Consider the following 15633-nt stretch of genomic DNA (forward strand, 5'->3'; position numbering starts at 1 on the left):
GCCGGACACATTGCATTGTGGGCGCTGGAACACGCACGCATGTGCGCTATTGCACATACGTGTGCTTTTGGCACACCACAACGAAAAGGTTCACCATCACTGGACTAGGCCGTGCCCACCATGGCCCCACCCACCCAGCAACCAGTCAGAGGACCCTTTGCTAAAATTTTTGAAGCCCACCCCGGCCCTCAACCATCCCTGTCAAATGAACATTATTCTAGGTTTAAGTCAGTTGATTTGAAGATGAGGAAACGGAACAGAAAACGAGGGTTCTTACAGGTGGGTGTCACCAGAGTTTCTGCTACTCCAAGCAAGAGGTATTGTGGGGCCAGATGGAGACACGGCATGGAAGAAACAAGGAGTGCTTTGCCTGAAAGTGTCTGTTCAACCAGTGGGAAATGCTTCCGACGTAGCTCCAAGCAACCAGCAACAACCATGGAAAGAGTTGCAGATGTATTGCCTACAACTGAGCATCAAACACAAAGAACAATTAATTTTGTATTGAAATATATACATTGTAAAGTGTAATAAAAATTGTGCGTACCATGCTCAATAAAAACCGACTTTTTTAAAAAAATTCCAAACATCTCCCAAAAATTTTTTACGGGGGGAAAAGATGGAGGTGTGTTTTTCTAGAATCATCATTGCTTTTTCTAAAACTTTTCTTCTAGAACAGGGGTGAGCTCAGGAATTCTGGGAGTTGAAGTCCACAAGTCGTAAAAGGGCCCAGTTGCCAATTTATGAGATTATCCACCAATAAACTCATGTTACAAGCGAAGGCAAATAAAACATGTCTCAGGATAATGTTGCAGGATCCAAATTGGGTCGGTCACCAGGACTAGAGTTTTTGTCTTTTGAGCTTTCAAACTCATGCTGGAGCCCATCCTCAAGGAATTTCTTTTTCATCAGAATGAGAATGTCAGGGTTCCAAGTAACACACCCATAGCAAACGGAACTCCAAGGCAGGTAGATTCCTTAAAGAACAGTGTCAACTCATAAAATATTCCTCTGGTCTTTTAGAGTTGCCAACAGAAAGGGAGTGGGGAGTAGTGTAGCAGCTTGCAAAAACGAAACTGCATTCCATAAATGTTTTCATAGATAGTTTCCAGGCGACTGAAGTTTCTGCCCCGCAAAATTCTACCTGGAGAGTATGATTGATGACTCTTGGCTATGGATGTGTCCCATTGGAGAATACGAATTATGATACACCCAGGGGGTAGGGGGAAACTAAGGTCGAGAGTGACAATGAATGATGTGTCTCATGAGCCCTGACAAACAGTTTTAAGGGCTACATCATATTGGCACGGACTGATGAAAACCGACTCTAATGGTTCCTGTGGTTTTTTTATTTATTTATTTGATTTGCCAATTGTTTACAAGATAATAAGTATAAATGTATACATAGTTGTGAATGCATGAAATGGGTACATATAAGAAAAATAAAAGAATAAGAGAAACAATAGGACAGGGACGGGAGGCACGTTGGTGCGCTTATGCACGCCCCCTACAGGCCTCTTAGGAAAGGGGTGAGGTCAATAGTAGACAGTCTAAGGTTAAAGTTTTTGGGGTTTGGGAAGAAACTACAGAGTCGGGTAGAGTATTCCAGACATTGACCACTCTATTGCTGAAGTCGTATTTCCTGCAATCAAGTTTGGTGCGGTTTACTTTGAGTTTGTATCTATTGTGTGCTCTTGTGTTGTTATGGTTGAAGCTGAAGTACTCATTGACAGGTAGGACATTGCAATGTATGATTTTATATACCATGCTTAAGTCAGACCGAAGACGGCGTAATTCAAGGTTTTCTAGTTCTAGAATTTCAAGTCTGGTGGCATAAGGTATTCTACAACGAGTAGAGGAGTGGAGAACTCTTCTTGTGAAATATTTCTGGACTTTCTCAATTGTGCTAATATCAGATACATAATGTGGGTTCCAGACTGATGAACTGTATTCAAGTATTGGTCTAGCAAATGTTTTGTATGCTCTGGTTAGTAGTGTGATATTACCAGAGAAAAAGCTACGTAGGATTAGGTTAACAACTCTTAATGCCTTTTGGCTATGTAGTTGCAGTGGGCTCTAGCACTTAGATCATTAGAGGTGAGTATTCCAAGGTCCTTTGCAGAGCATGGGTCATCAACAAGATCTTGACTATTCAGCTTGTATTTTATTTTCTGATTTTTTTGCCAATATGTAAGACAGAGCATTTATTTGTTGAGATTTGAAGTTGCCATTTGTTTGACCATTCTGATACATAGTCAAGATCTTTTGTAGGGTAGCAGTATTGTCTGTGGTATTGAACAGCTTTACATCATCAGCGAAGAGAACGCAATTGCTCTTAATATGATCACAGAGGTCGTTTATGTAGAGTATGAAGAGAGTTGGTCCTAGAACACTGCCTTGGGGAACACCACTATTGACAGGTACTGGATTTGATAGACGCTCCGATTTTGACCATTTGTTGTCTGTTTGACAGGAATGCTTCTATCCAGTTATTCAGTTGTCCAGAGATACCATAGGATTTTATTTTTAGGAGTAGTTTGTCGTGTACCACTGAATCAAAGGCTTTACAGAAGTCTATGTAGATTGCGTCTATTGCTTTGCCCTGATTAAAAGTAAAAGTCCGCCCCCTTTCCAAACAATCAATCATATGGTCGAATCAAAGTGTTGTCCGGTTGCTTGGTAACTTCTCAGCCACCTCTGGGAATGTCCTTGGTTCCCCGAGGGACCTATTTTGTTTTGGCTACAAACCTCTCCAGCTATCTCTACTCCCCCCTCCCTAACCCTCACCTCCATTGTGGCAACCCTGAGGCCTCAAAGATGGCCTCAGTCAGGCCAGCTTCAGAGTTAGCAAAGAAGTTGAGAGAGAAGTTCCCTGAGGATGGGCTCCAGCACAAGTCCATAAGCTTGGAAGACTTAACTTCTGTTCCCGGTGATGGGCTCAGATTGGATCCTGCAGATTCATCTTGTCTCTTAATTTCTGAGGTCTATTGTCCCTGCCTTTTCCAACCTTTCCCATCACTTCCCAACCTCTCACACCAGTCCTTTTAGCTCCACAGGTTAAGATTATTAATTAAAATACCATTTTAGGCTAGCACAATGCATTGTTTTAGGCCCCTATAATAAACATTTTGAACTATGAAATTATTTTCCAAGTAGCACATCCAGGGTAGACTAACAGGAACAGGTGTTTTGCACCTGTGCTACACACACCTGGGTTTCCATGTGCACATGTTTCAATGGATTTTTCTATTTAATTCAGAAAGCAGCCATGCCAGGAAAAATCTCTGCTTTTAGCCATGCATTCATCCTTCTAGAAAGGGATGTGCCTTCTGTCATTTTGTACAGGTACTTCTCGACTCACAAAAGTTCATTTAGAGACCGTTCAAAGTTAAGACAACACTCACAAAGGTGATTTACGACCATTTTTTCATACTTACAACTGTTGTGTATTCAGAGTTTTGCAGCGTAAATTCAGCGCCAGAAAAATAAACACAGATGGCCGATGCTTCATTTATCATCTTTATAAACATAATAAGTAGATTTTACAAACCAGTTTGTAGATTTCTCCAACATGGAGCAAACTCAAACAGAAGCATGTTGCAAGTAACTTCAGCAGACATATTACAAGTGCAGAGCAGAACAGCAACTCAGCTTCAGCTCAGAAACAGACATCAGTTTCACTTTAGTTCAGCAGGCAAGCAGAGGAGAGAAGCAGTTTCATTTTCAATAGACAGACTCAGAGCTCAACATAGCTTCAGAGCTGCAGAGCTTAACATAGAGCCATGCCTAGGCTACTTCTAGTTTCAGTTTGCAGCCTAGGCTAATTCCAGTTTCAGTTTCCAAACTATCCTCATTGGCTGACTTAGTTGCTATGCCTATTCGTTGGCTGACCTTGTTACCATGCTCTATTCCAGTTCATGAATATACTCTGACATTGTGGCATCCCCATGGCCACGTGATCAAAATTCAGGCACTTGGCAATGGACTCATATTTGTGACAGGTGCAATGTCCCAGAGGTCATGTGATCCCCTTTTGCGACCTTCTGACAAGCAAAGTCAATGAGTGAGCCAGACTCATTTAACAACCGTGCGGCTGACTTAACGACTGCAGCAATTCATTTAACAACCATAGCAAGAAAAGTTGTAACGTGGGACAGAAGCCACTGAATAAATGTGTCGCTTAGCAACAGTAATTTGGGACCCAGTTCTGGCTGTACACCGAGGTATAGCAGTGTTTGTCAAACTTGACAATCTCTGTGGACTTCAACTCCCAGAATTCCCCAGCCAGCGTTGCTATTTGAGAAACATCGGCCTGCAGTATCACATTCATGCACGCTTATACATCACTATCTACCAATGAAGCTAGAGGAAGAAGAATCTGGACATCCAATATCTCTTCTGTGATTGCAAGTGAAACACTAAATCTTTCAAATGTTTGCAGCGCCATTAGACTCTAGGCCAACATGTAACTGAAAGAATTGTCAGCATCATTATCCAAATCTTCTTTTCTGCAGCTCAGCGGAGACATTATTTTATTTTAAATCCTGAGTAATTGCCACCTGCTGTTTCATGTGCTTCTACTTTGCACAAAGCTTAACAACAAACTTAATTAGGCTAATTCCAGTCAGATTAATATTTCCTGTCTTTTCGGCACTAGCTGTGTGCCACTTGCTACGTGCTTGCCAAGTTTAATGGAGGGATACGGGAAATGTTGCTTTCTAACTACGGGCATGCTTTAAGAGGCACTGCAGGATGGGAGGTAGCTCAAGCTGGGTGACCAGTTCAAAGGTCCAGGATGGGATCTCCAAGGCAGAAACTGAGAGCGGCCGTTCTATTTTACAAGTAGGCAATACTGCAGCTGGGAATGAGCAAAGAGGGGCATATCCCCAAAGCAGGATTTCAGGAAATATGCACAGCCCAAAACATCGTGGGCTGTCCCCTGATACCACTAGATGACCTCCCTAGGGCTCACTGCCTTAGAAGAGTGAGGAAAATCCTCAGGGATGACTCACACCCCAGTCAGCACTTCTTCACTCTCCTAACATCGGGTAGGAGACAGGGAAGCATAGCCAGCCGCACCAACAGGCTAAAGAACAATTTCTACCTGTGGGCTGTCAGAAAATAACTTCATGTCAACATAGTACGATAGACTTGCGGGCCAGCGTGTTATGCAACAAGGTCATGTAGTGTAATAAGATTGGGACTGGGTTAGGGACTTCTGTCCTCCCTGTGAGTTTGTGTGTGTGTGTGTGTGTGTGTGTGTATGTGTGGTGCACAAAGTGAGGCTCAACCAATCTCATCGTACACATGTTATACTCTATTTATTTATTTATTTATTATTTTTTATTTATTTATTTACTCAACCAATCTCATCGTACACATGTTATACTCTGACAGTAAAGGAAATTAAAAATAACCCAAATCTGAATGGAGGGGATCAGGACTGAGTTGCTTGCAACAGATACCAAAAAAACAGGTCTGGGTAAATGGCTGGGCTGATGGTTGAAGAAGATAGCAACGTGGTTTGATGGACAACAGGAAAAGGCAGAACAGTTTAATGCCTGTTTTGCACATGGCTTTTCAGAGAGACGCAGTGGCTCGGTGGTTAAGACGCTGAGTCTTAGATCACAAAAGGTCTATGAGCTTGGCAATTCAAGACCTGACTGACATGGGACGGAGTGAGCTACTGTTCTATCGCCAGAACAAAGTAGACTCGAGACCGGAGTTGAGTTCAGCTCTTTATTTAACTGTCAGTAACTTCAACTAAACTCAAGCCACGGCAGCCTCTTTTATAGCGGCTGCTTGCGGCTCGCAACCAATGGCATCATTTTAAACCTCCCGCCGTTTAGGCAGCCAATCATAATTCGTTGTTAAACACCAATCGCTAGGCGGCAGTGATTGTCCAATCGGAACGTTGTATTACGAGTATGCAAATGTCTATATACAACAGCTACCATCGCCTGTCCCAGCTCCTGCCAACCTAGCAATTCGAAAGTATGCAAATGCAAGGAGGTGAATAGCAGAGGTGGTATTCAGCAGGTTCTGACCAGTTCTGGAGAACCGGTAGCGGAAATTTTGAGTAGTTTGGAGAACCGGCAAATACCACCTCTGACTGGCCCCGCCCCCATCTCTTCTCTGCCTCCCGAGTCCCAGCTGATCGGCTGGGTCTTCTTTGGTTGCCCTGCACAGGAGAACGGAGCTGGAAAGCAGGTTAGTGGGGTGGGGAGGGAATGGAGATTTGACAGTAACGTTCCCCCAGGAGGGGGGAGGGAATGGAGATTTTATAGTGTCCTTCCCCTGGAATGGGGAATGTTGCAGTATCCTTCCCCTGCCACGCCCACCAAGCCATGCTGACCAAGTCACGCCCACAGAACTGGTAGTAAAAAAATTTGAATCCCACCACTGATGAATAGATACTGCATATAAGCATGCAGGAAATAAGTAACAGCCTTCTGTGTTCTGCAGTATGCTCTGTGCTACGCTGTGATGTCATGCCAGCCACATGACTGTCGAAATATCTCTGGACAATGCTAGCTCTTTGGCTTTGGAGATGAATACTACTCCCTCAAGTTAGCCAAGACTAGCGGGGTAAAACCCACGGAGGCATCTTTATCTTTTCCAGGTGCTTTTTCAAGAGGCAAGTGGGCTTTCTTTGTTTTTCCTTGAAGACATTTTGCTTCTCAACCAAGAAGCTTCTTCCCTTCTGATTGAATGGTAGGGAATGGAAAGGATTTATATTCCTCGCAGTCATTTGATCGTTATCGTTCTTTCTGAGGGCTGTTGAGGCCACTTGGAGGTTTATCTGTGCCCTCAGGGTCACATGAATAGTGCAAATGGGTGTGGAACTTCTGAAAGGACTGTGTTGTAAACAGGGGATACTGTAGGTAGCGTAGTGTCCCTCCTTCTCTGTTGAGAGAGAGCTGTTCAGTTTTAATGTAGACGGCCTCTAAACCTTTTCACAAAAGAAAGAGATGACCTAACTTGTTAGAAGCTGCACCACAGACAGCAAAAGAAAAATACAGGGCAAGAAAGTCATGAGAGAACATAAACCTAACTGCTTTATAGGAATTCAGATCACCAAAACTAGATGTATTCCATTTCCTAGTGCTAAAAGAACTGGAAGATACGATTTCAGGATCACTGACTTTAAGCTTTGAGAACTCCTGAAAGACAAGGGAAGTGCCAGAAGATTGAAGGACTGGGGTTGTAGTTGGATTAGAAAGAAGCAGCATGGGAAGAGTATTGATGCCTTTGAATCTTATTTTATTTTATTTTATTTATTTATTTTTTTTATTTGATTTGTCAATCGCTTACAAGGTAATAGGTATAAGTATAAACATGAGTAAGAATACAGGAAATAAGATGCAAATAAATGGGGACAATAGGACATGGACGGTAGGAACGATGGTACACTTATGCACGTCCCTTACAGACCTCTTAGGAATGCGGTGAGGTCAATAGTGGATAGTTTGAGGTTAAAGGAGTGGGAGTTTGGGGATGTAACTACAGAGTCAGGTAGTGCATTACAGGCATTGACCACTCTGTTGCTGAAGTCGTACTTTCTGCAATCAAGTTTGAAGCGGTTTACATTGAGTTTGTATCTGTTGTGTGCTCTTGCATTGTTGTGGTTGAAGCTGAAGTAGTCATTGACCGGTAGGACATTGTAGCAGATAATTTTGTGTGCTACGCTTAAGTCTAACCGTAGGCGGCGTAGTTCAAGGTTGTCCAAGCCCAGAATCTCAAGCCTGGTGACATAGGGTATTTTGTTGTGAGCAGAGGAGTGTAGTACTCTTCTCGTTGGTTCTTGGTGTTGGAGAAGATTCCTGAGAATTCTGGGGCAACCAAGAAGTCAGACCAATGGCTCTTCAAACATATCAACCCAGAATTATTACTCAAGGCAGATGACCAAGTTCTAATAGTCTTAATCTGGACACATAATATAAAGACCTAGTTCTCTGAAAAAAACTCATATAACATGGTCATTTGAACCAAAGCAATACAGTTGAGAACTGCACACATGGATCTGATTGGAGTAAATTGTAGGATGACATGGAAATATGATTTGCATTTTCTCTTACTTATATTTTTTATTTCTCTTAACATATGGTCTTATTTCTGTCCTGTTTTGTATTTTGTATTATGAGATGGTTCACAGGCTAATCAATAAAATATTACTGAATGGGAACGAAAAATAAAGCTACAGATCAGTCAATTTGACCTGCTTAGCTTCCAAGTACGGACAGATATATGTATAGATTGACCAGGCATTGCTATCTGATAAATTCACCAGCATATCAATTTTCTTGGCTGTGATATACCCATAGCAACTGTACTTAGACTTACATACTGCTTAGATTGACTGCTTCCTAGTATGATTTGATTGCTTATTGTACCCTATGACTATCATTAAGTGTTGTACCTTATGATTCTTGACGAATGTATCTTTTCTTTTATGTATACTGAGAGCATTTGCACCAAGACAAATTCCTTGTGTGTCCAACCACACTTGGCCAAGAAAGAATTCTATTCATAGTGCTTTACAGCCCTTCCTACGTGGTTTACAGAGTCAGCATATTGGCCCCAACAATTTTGGATCCTCATTTTACCCACTTTGGAAGGATGGAAGGCTGAGTCAACTTTGAGCCTGGTGAGATTCAAACTGCCAAATTGCAGGCAGCCAACCGTCAGCAGAAGTAGCCCGCACTACTGCACTCTAACTACTGTGCCACCAAAGCTCCTATGGAAGTGATTCACCAACACCTTCTTCTGGGATGTTTTTTGAACTTTTCAACCTAGAACACAGCACTGGAATTTCCTAATAGTTGTCTATGGAGATTCTCAGCCATCCAGGTCATGGTTGTCCCAAAAGTGCTTCTTTTCAGTTGCAACTGGACTTTCTTTGTTTTTCCTTGAAGTCCAGTTGTCTCTTGAAAAAGCACCTTTGGGATTCCAACAATTGCTTCTTAAACCCTTAAGCCAGATCTGATCCTGCTCAGCCAATTTCCTTGAGCGTTCTAAGGTGCTCTCACCTACGTGGACAGATGCTGAAAGTACTTCGTTTTAAGTTTGCCAGAGCATTATAGATTTGATTTCTGACCTTTTACCACCTCTATTCCGTTTGAGATCCCTGCTCTGTCAAAAGTTTTCTGCTACCAGTTTTGATGGTAATGTTATGCACATGTGGAGAGAGGTCTGTGGGTTTAGAGAGAGACCTCATATGCCAATTGGTTTCTCCTAAGACCCTGATCTGATTTATGATATTGCAATTAACTTCTGAATGTTTTATTGCTGGCTTTGGGCCATAAAAAGGGGCATCTTCTTTCTTGGATTATTCTACTTTGAAATTGCAAACAACAGTATAAAGTGGAGGGATGTTTCTACACATCGTTGCCTAAACTATTTTACAAATTGCCATGAGTGTTTTTTTAAAAATTGACCAAATACATGCACAATAAATAAAATAGCCACCATATTTCCTTAATGTGAAATATACATTGTTTAATCACTAGAAGTCATTTAATAATGAAGCTCCCTAATGATGCACAGCTACGAATGCTCAAATACTAATATTGTCCTGTAATGTTACTCAAGAGATAGTCTCCATCATCTCATTATTATATATATTATTACTACTTGGATGCAAGTATTCTCAAAAGCAATAGCGCTTCTTTTATAAATACCATATAAATACCATATAAATTATTTGCATCTTTCTAAAAAAAATATATATTTATGATATACAAGTAGTCCACGGCTTACAACTACAACGGAACCCAACATTTCTGTTGCTAAGTGAGACAGTTCACGTGACCATGGGGATGCTTGCTGCAATGGTCATATGTGTGAAAAATGGTCACAAGTCACTTTTTTCAGTGATGTTGTAACTTCGATCGGTCGTTCAATGAACTATTGTATGTCGAGGACTATCTGTATACAAAATCAGGAAAATAAACAGATGTATAATGCAGAAATAGATCGTAATAAAGACAAACTTTCCAAGCATTATAAAATACACAAGGGAAAGAAAAAAAAATAACATTGCAGGTAGTCCTTGACTTATAGCCATTTGTTTAGTGACTGAAGTTACAATGGCACTGGGAAAAAAAGTGATTTATGACTGTTTTTCCCACTTATAATTGTTGCAGCATTCCCATGGTCACATGACCAAAATTCAGGCACTTATCCTGCTGTATTTATGACAATTGCATTGTCCTAGGGTCATGTGATCACCTTTTGTGACCCTTTGACAAGCAAAGTCAATGAGGAAGCCAGATTCATTTAACAACCATGCCACTAAGTTAACAACTGGAGTGATTCACTTAACGAATGCAGCAAGAAAGGTCGTAAAATGGGGCAAAACTCACTTAACAACTGTCTTGCTTAGCAACAGTAATTTCTGGCTCGATTGTGATCGTAAGTTGAGGACTAACTGTAATCATCATCTTCTCTTAATGACCCCATAATCTCTTGCAGGGTGGAGTCTAGGCAACTGAATGGAGCTGAGTGTTTACTGGCCAGATGCCCTTCCTGTAACCAATGCGGAGTTATGTTCAGCAGATATATTCTCAACATGCCCAGAGAGAAAAATATCTGATTCTACCTAGGATCGAACTCACAGCCTCCAGATTGGGAGGCGAGAGTTTCACATCTAGGCCACCGCACCACTCCGAGGACTACCTGTAATAATGTGCCCTATTTTTTTTTTTTTTTAGTACTCACCAATACAGATCATAGGATACCATCCACTTGTTTTGGCATTCAACAAACAAGCATTGACACACTCCAGAAGGGGCGCCAGAATTAAAAATGGCAAGATGCTTATTACATTCATGGCAGCGATCGGCAGAAGGACTCCATTCAAATTCAGATTGGAATTCATTGCCTGTATATTATATCCGGATGGGATCTGAATAGTAAAGAGAAATGCTTTAGTCTGGTTGATGACCCAACTTCCTTCCACTCATGGAAAAGAAATAAAACAAAGGTGTTTTTTTTTAACCTCCATTTTTGAAGGGATATGTTGCATGCTAAAATTAAAGAGACAAGGGTGTGCATCTGAACCAAACCAAACCGAATTGAAAACAAAAACACCATTAACTCACTTGCATAACACACGATCTATAAAGGATCTGGAAGGCAAATAAGGGAAAGAGACGGATGAGCAATTTTGTGTTTTCCACTTGGGTTTCGGTGTAGTGGCCTCCATAGTTTTCCTTGGCGTGGTCCAGCCAGTTTGCCACGTTCCCACTGAAATAGCGGCATTGTACGCAACACACCTTCAGTGCATTGATGATTATGCCACAGACTTTCAACAGGCAACTACCTAAGAATAAGACAGGGGAGTTAATAATCTACAACACAGACTTTACAAGACCGAATCTGCCTGCTTGTAGCAGCTGGCATTCCTCTGTGACATTTTTGGCAGATTTCAACTGGTGAAGAAACTAGGTTAGGGTTGGTGGCTCTCTTTGCCTACAAATCCCTCTTCACCACTGTTGGAAGAAATGTCCATCTGGTTCAGTTCCAAGTGGGGAGAAAGACACTGGAAACATGGAGGCTGATTGGAAAGACGGTTTATCGAGGGACAGGACCACATGGGTTTGAAGTCCTGGGCAGCTGACCACATGGAGTTGCCCCTCTTGGGCCTTGCCCTTGAGCTTTCTGTTCCTGTGCAAGAAATGTATTCTATTGGTTGTCATACTTCCAGGGGGCTTTGCAGGGGTCATAGCTAACTTTTTAGGTTGTCTGAATTATGTTTGATTGAAGTCTGGACTCTCTGAGATGATGTAATGATGGGGCTTGTGTTTTGAAAGGGTGTTGGGCCATTCTTATTGTGTCTTAATGGCTTTCCTGGTTTGGATCCTGAGTGAGGGCTTATCCTAATTCTTCCTTTGTTCAAAATATCCTGTCTTGAATGGATTACCAAATCTGCATTTCTAAAAGTAAGGGAGCCAAGCTATTCTCCAAAGCACCTGAAGGCAGGACAAGAAGCAATGGGTGGAAACTAATCAAGGAGAGAAGCAACCTTGATATAAGGATACATTTCCTGACAGTGAGAACAATTAACCAGTGGAACAACTTGTCTCCAGAGGTTGTGAATGGTCCAACACTGGAAGTTTTTAAAAAGATGTTGGAAAACCATTTGTCTGAAGTGGTGTAGGGTTTTCTGCCTAGGCAGGGGGTTGGACTAGAAGACCTCCAAGGTCCCTTCCAGATTCTATTCTATTCTATTCTATTCTATTCTATTCTATTCTATTCTATTCTATTCTGTTCTGTTCTGTTCTGTTCTGTTCTGTTCTGTTCTGTTCTGTTCTGTTCTATTTATTCTATTTTACTCTACTCTACTCTACTCTACTCTACTCTACTTACTATTGACAGGTGGATCATCACTGAAAGCTGGGAACCACACTCTTAAGTGAAGTGTCAGTACTGTAACACTTGTGGGCATTATGGTAGCTAAATCCAACTCTATGTGGCCTTCAGAAGTGGAATCCAACAGCCCAGGAATCCAACATTAATTTTCAAAAAAGGAATGAAAATTGTTGAATGTTTGGATTCCTCTCCAACCTTCTTGGGTAAGTCTGATTGAGAATGCCAAAAATTGATGTCTTCCCAAGATTTATTAAGCAGGTCATCATGTGAGAATAGTACATCTGATTTTAGACCTTTTTTGCAGCTCTCATTAAGTAAATAACGGTGACCATTAAGTGAACCCACAATGGGCCTTTTTTAAATGGAAACCAGAAGTAAATGCTGGTTTCTGACAAAAATCATTGTGTATCACAGTCATGTGATCGCAGGCCATAAAGTGGGTTGGCTGCTGAGTGCCCGAAGTGTGATTACATGACCACAGGTTGGGGGGCAGCCATTGAAACTTTGAATTCTAGTCATCAATCAATCAATCAATGCAACAGCTCACCCTCAGAAATTGTGGGAGCTTCATCACTGGAAGCTTTCAAGAAGAGACTGAACTGCCATCTGTCAGAAATGGGGTAGGGTCTACCCCATTTGGGGAGGGTTGGACTAGATGACCTACAAGGTCCAACTCTTTTCTGTTCAAAAATAGCTTGAGGAAAGTCTCCCAAGTGGTCATAAGTCAAGGACTATCTATAATAACAGCATGACTATATGTATCTCCAAACGAGAACATCCATAATATATACTGGAATGTTGGAACAAAACTATAGGAATTGAGTAAAGCAGGGGTGTCAATCTCAATTTCATTGAGGGCCACATCAGGATTGTGTTTGACCTCGGGAGGGGGGGGGGCATGGCCAGCTCAATGTCACTCATGTCAGGGGTACCTGTGGTGGCCAAATACTGAGGCAGGACTTCCCTCAGACCCTCCCTTCCTCTCATTATAATCTCCTTCCTTCCTTCCTTCCTTCCTTCCTTCCTTCCTTCCTTCCTTCCTTCCTTTCCTCCCTCCCTCCTCCCTCCCTCCCTCCCTCCCTCCCTCCTTCCTTCCTTCCTTCCTTCCTTCCTTCCTTCCTTCCTTCCTTCCTTCCTTCCTTCCTTCCTTCCTTCCTTCCTTCCTTCCTTCCCAGACAAGGAATAATGGATGGAAACTGAACAAGGAGAGATTTAACCTGGAAACAAGGAGAAACTTTCTGACAGTGAGAACAATCAACCAATGGAACAGCTTTCCTTTGGAAGTTGTGGGAGCGCCATCAGTTGAGACTTTCAAGGAGAGATTGGACTGCCATTTGTCAGAAATGGTGTAAGGTCTCTCGCTTGGGCATGGGGTTGGACTAGATGACCTACAAGGTCCCTTCCAACTCTGATTATCTGTTATCTGTTCCTTCCTTCTCCTCCCCTCTTCATTCTCCTTTCTTCTTCCTTCCCCTCTTTCCTTCCTTTCCCTTCCTTGCTCTCTTCCCTTCTTTTTCTTTGTCTTTCCCTTTCTCCTTTCCTGTCCCTGAAATGCAAAAGGTGAAACATTTCTCCTTTTTTTTTGTTTTTAGTTTGTTTTGCTAGCCCTCTGCCAGAGAAAATGGAGCTCGGTGGGGCGGGGGGACGACTTGTATGGCCCTCCCGAGCTCTGTTTTCACTGTCAGAGGCATCGCAGGCCAGTCCTTCACTGTTTCCAGGGCAGCCTCATGGGCCAGATCTAAACACTCCAGGCGCCAAATCTGGCCTGTGGGCCTTGGGTTTGATACCCCTGGACTAAAGTATGTTTTATAAGCAATATTCTTTCCTACCTTGATACTTTTTCTCCTTTAAAACTTGGATCCCATGTTCTCCTCTGACCTTGAGTTAATCTATGCTACTTAATTACAGCAGTTTAAAAGGCTATATGGCTCTCTAGATGATTCTCTCCAACCTTACCTCAATCTTTGGTCAACTGCCAATTGTCAAAATTATAGCCCAACAAAGACATGCAAATGAAATCCTTGCTTGACATATGCTGGGCCCACATATGAAAAAGAAAAAAAGAGAATAGAACTCTGGCAATTTCTTTAAGGTCACTTATGGACTTGAATTATTGGCTTGAGAGAGAATTTCTAGCCAAGTCATCTGATTGGAAGAAGCTAAAGCAAGGTTTTAAATTCAGCTATTTAGAAACAGGAGTAGCCCTGCTGGACAGATTGGTCAAAAGGTGTGAAGAGAGAGAAAAAGCACCCCCCCCCGCCCCAAAGGAACAAAATTAATGTCAGTCTATTGGGAAGATCAATGCAATCTAGAGAAGATTGACTAGGATTAAAGACTGGGAAAATTTAGCCAAAACGCTACTTCTCTCCTAACCCCGACATCCCCTGTGGCAATCACTCTCTTTCAGACCTAGAGTTTGTATAGTGCTAAAAGGCACCTGGTTAAAAATCAGAGACCCCAAATTCTAGTCCTGCCTTAGGCACAATGTCATCCCGACAGTGGTGGGATTCAAATTTTTTAACTACCGGTTCTGTGGGTGTGGCTTGGTGGGCATGGCAGGGGAAGGTTACTGCAAAATCCCCATTCCCTCCCCACCCCACTAACCTGCTTTCCAGCTCCGTTCTCCTGTGTAGGTCAACAAAAGAAGACCCAGCCAATCAGCTGGGACTCGGGAGGCAGAGAATAGATGGGGGCGGGGCCAATCAGAGACGGTATTTGCCAGTTCTCCAAACCACTCAAAATTTCCGCTACCGTTTCTCCAGAACTGGTCAGAACCTGCTGAATACCCACCTCTGCATCCCGGTGACTTTGGGCCAGTCCCTCTTTCTCAACTTCAGGCAGAAGCAAGCAAGGGTAAACCGCTTCCAAAACTCTTGACAAGAAAACTGCAGGGACTTATCTAGGCAACCCCCAAAATCAGGACTGATATGAAGGTGCAAAAACACCCAAGCAAAGTCAGACCTGAATGGAAGATCATATTTCAAATCTGTAACTAGAATGAGATACTGAAAAAAAAAAAATACTGCTGAAGAAAACAGTGGCAAGATTACTTCCTATACTATATATGGCTGCTGTCCAAACCTTCATGGATGTGCCTGTGTAGATATCAGCAGCTGATTTTGAATTGAAGGTGTTCTCAGTCAGCTAGTGAGAAATTCTGAATCACAGGTTTTCCATCTTTGCAATAAAGAATATGACAACTTTAGGAAACTTATCTCCAGAAATTGTGAATGCTCCAGCAATGGAAGTTTTTAAGAAGAGGTT

At 42.2% G+C, this 15633-nt stretch overlaps 1 protein-coding gene across 1 annotated transcript in view; it reads right to left on the bottom strand.

Moving 5' to 3' along the window:
• Positions 1–15633, bottom strand: part of SLC15A5 (solute carrier family 15 member 5) — a 64094-nt gene that overhangs the window by 22403 nt on the left and 26058 nt on the right. Inside the window, exons 4-6 of the mRNA XM_026678695.2 lie at positions 11100–11320; positions 10717–10903; positions 278–466 (exon numbers count right to left, since the gene is read on the bottom strand). Of these exons, the coding sequence (XP_026534480.2) occupies positions 278–466; positions 10717–10903; positions 11100–11320 (597 nt within the window). The remainder of the gene's footprint in view (positions 1–277; positions 467–10716; positions 10904–11099; positions 11321–15633) is intronic.

This window comes from Notechis scutatus, chromosome 6, assembly GCF_049901735.1.
Source record: "Notechis scutatus isolate UNSWTSFEM ecotype Mainland chromosome 6, rNotScu1.2, whole genome shotgun sequence".
NCBI lineage: Eukaryota > Metazoa > Chordata > Lepidosauria > Squamata > Elapidae > Notechis > Notechis scutatus.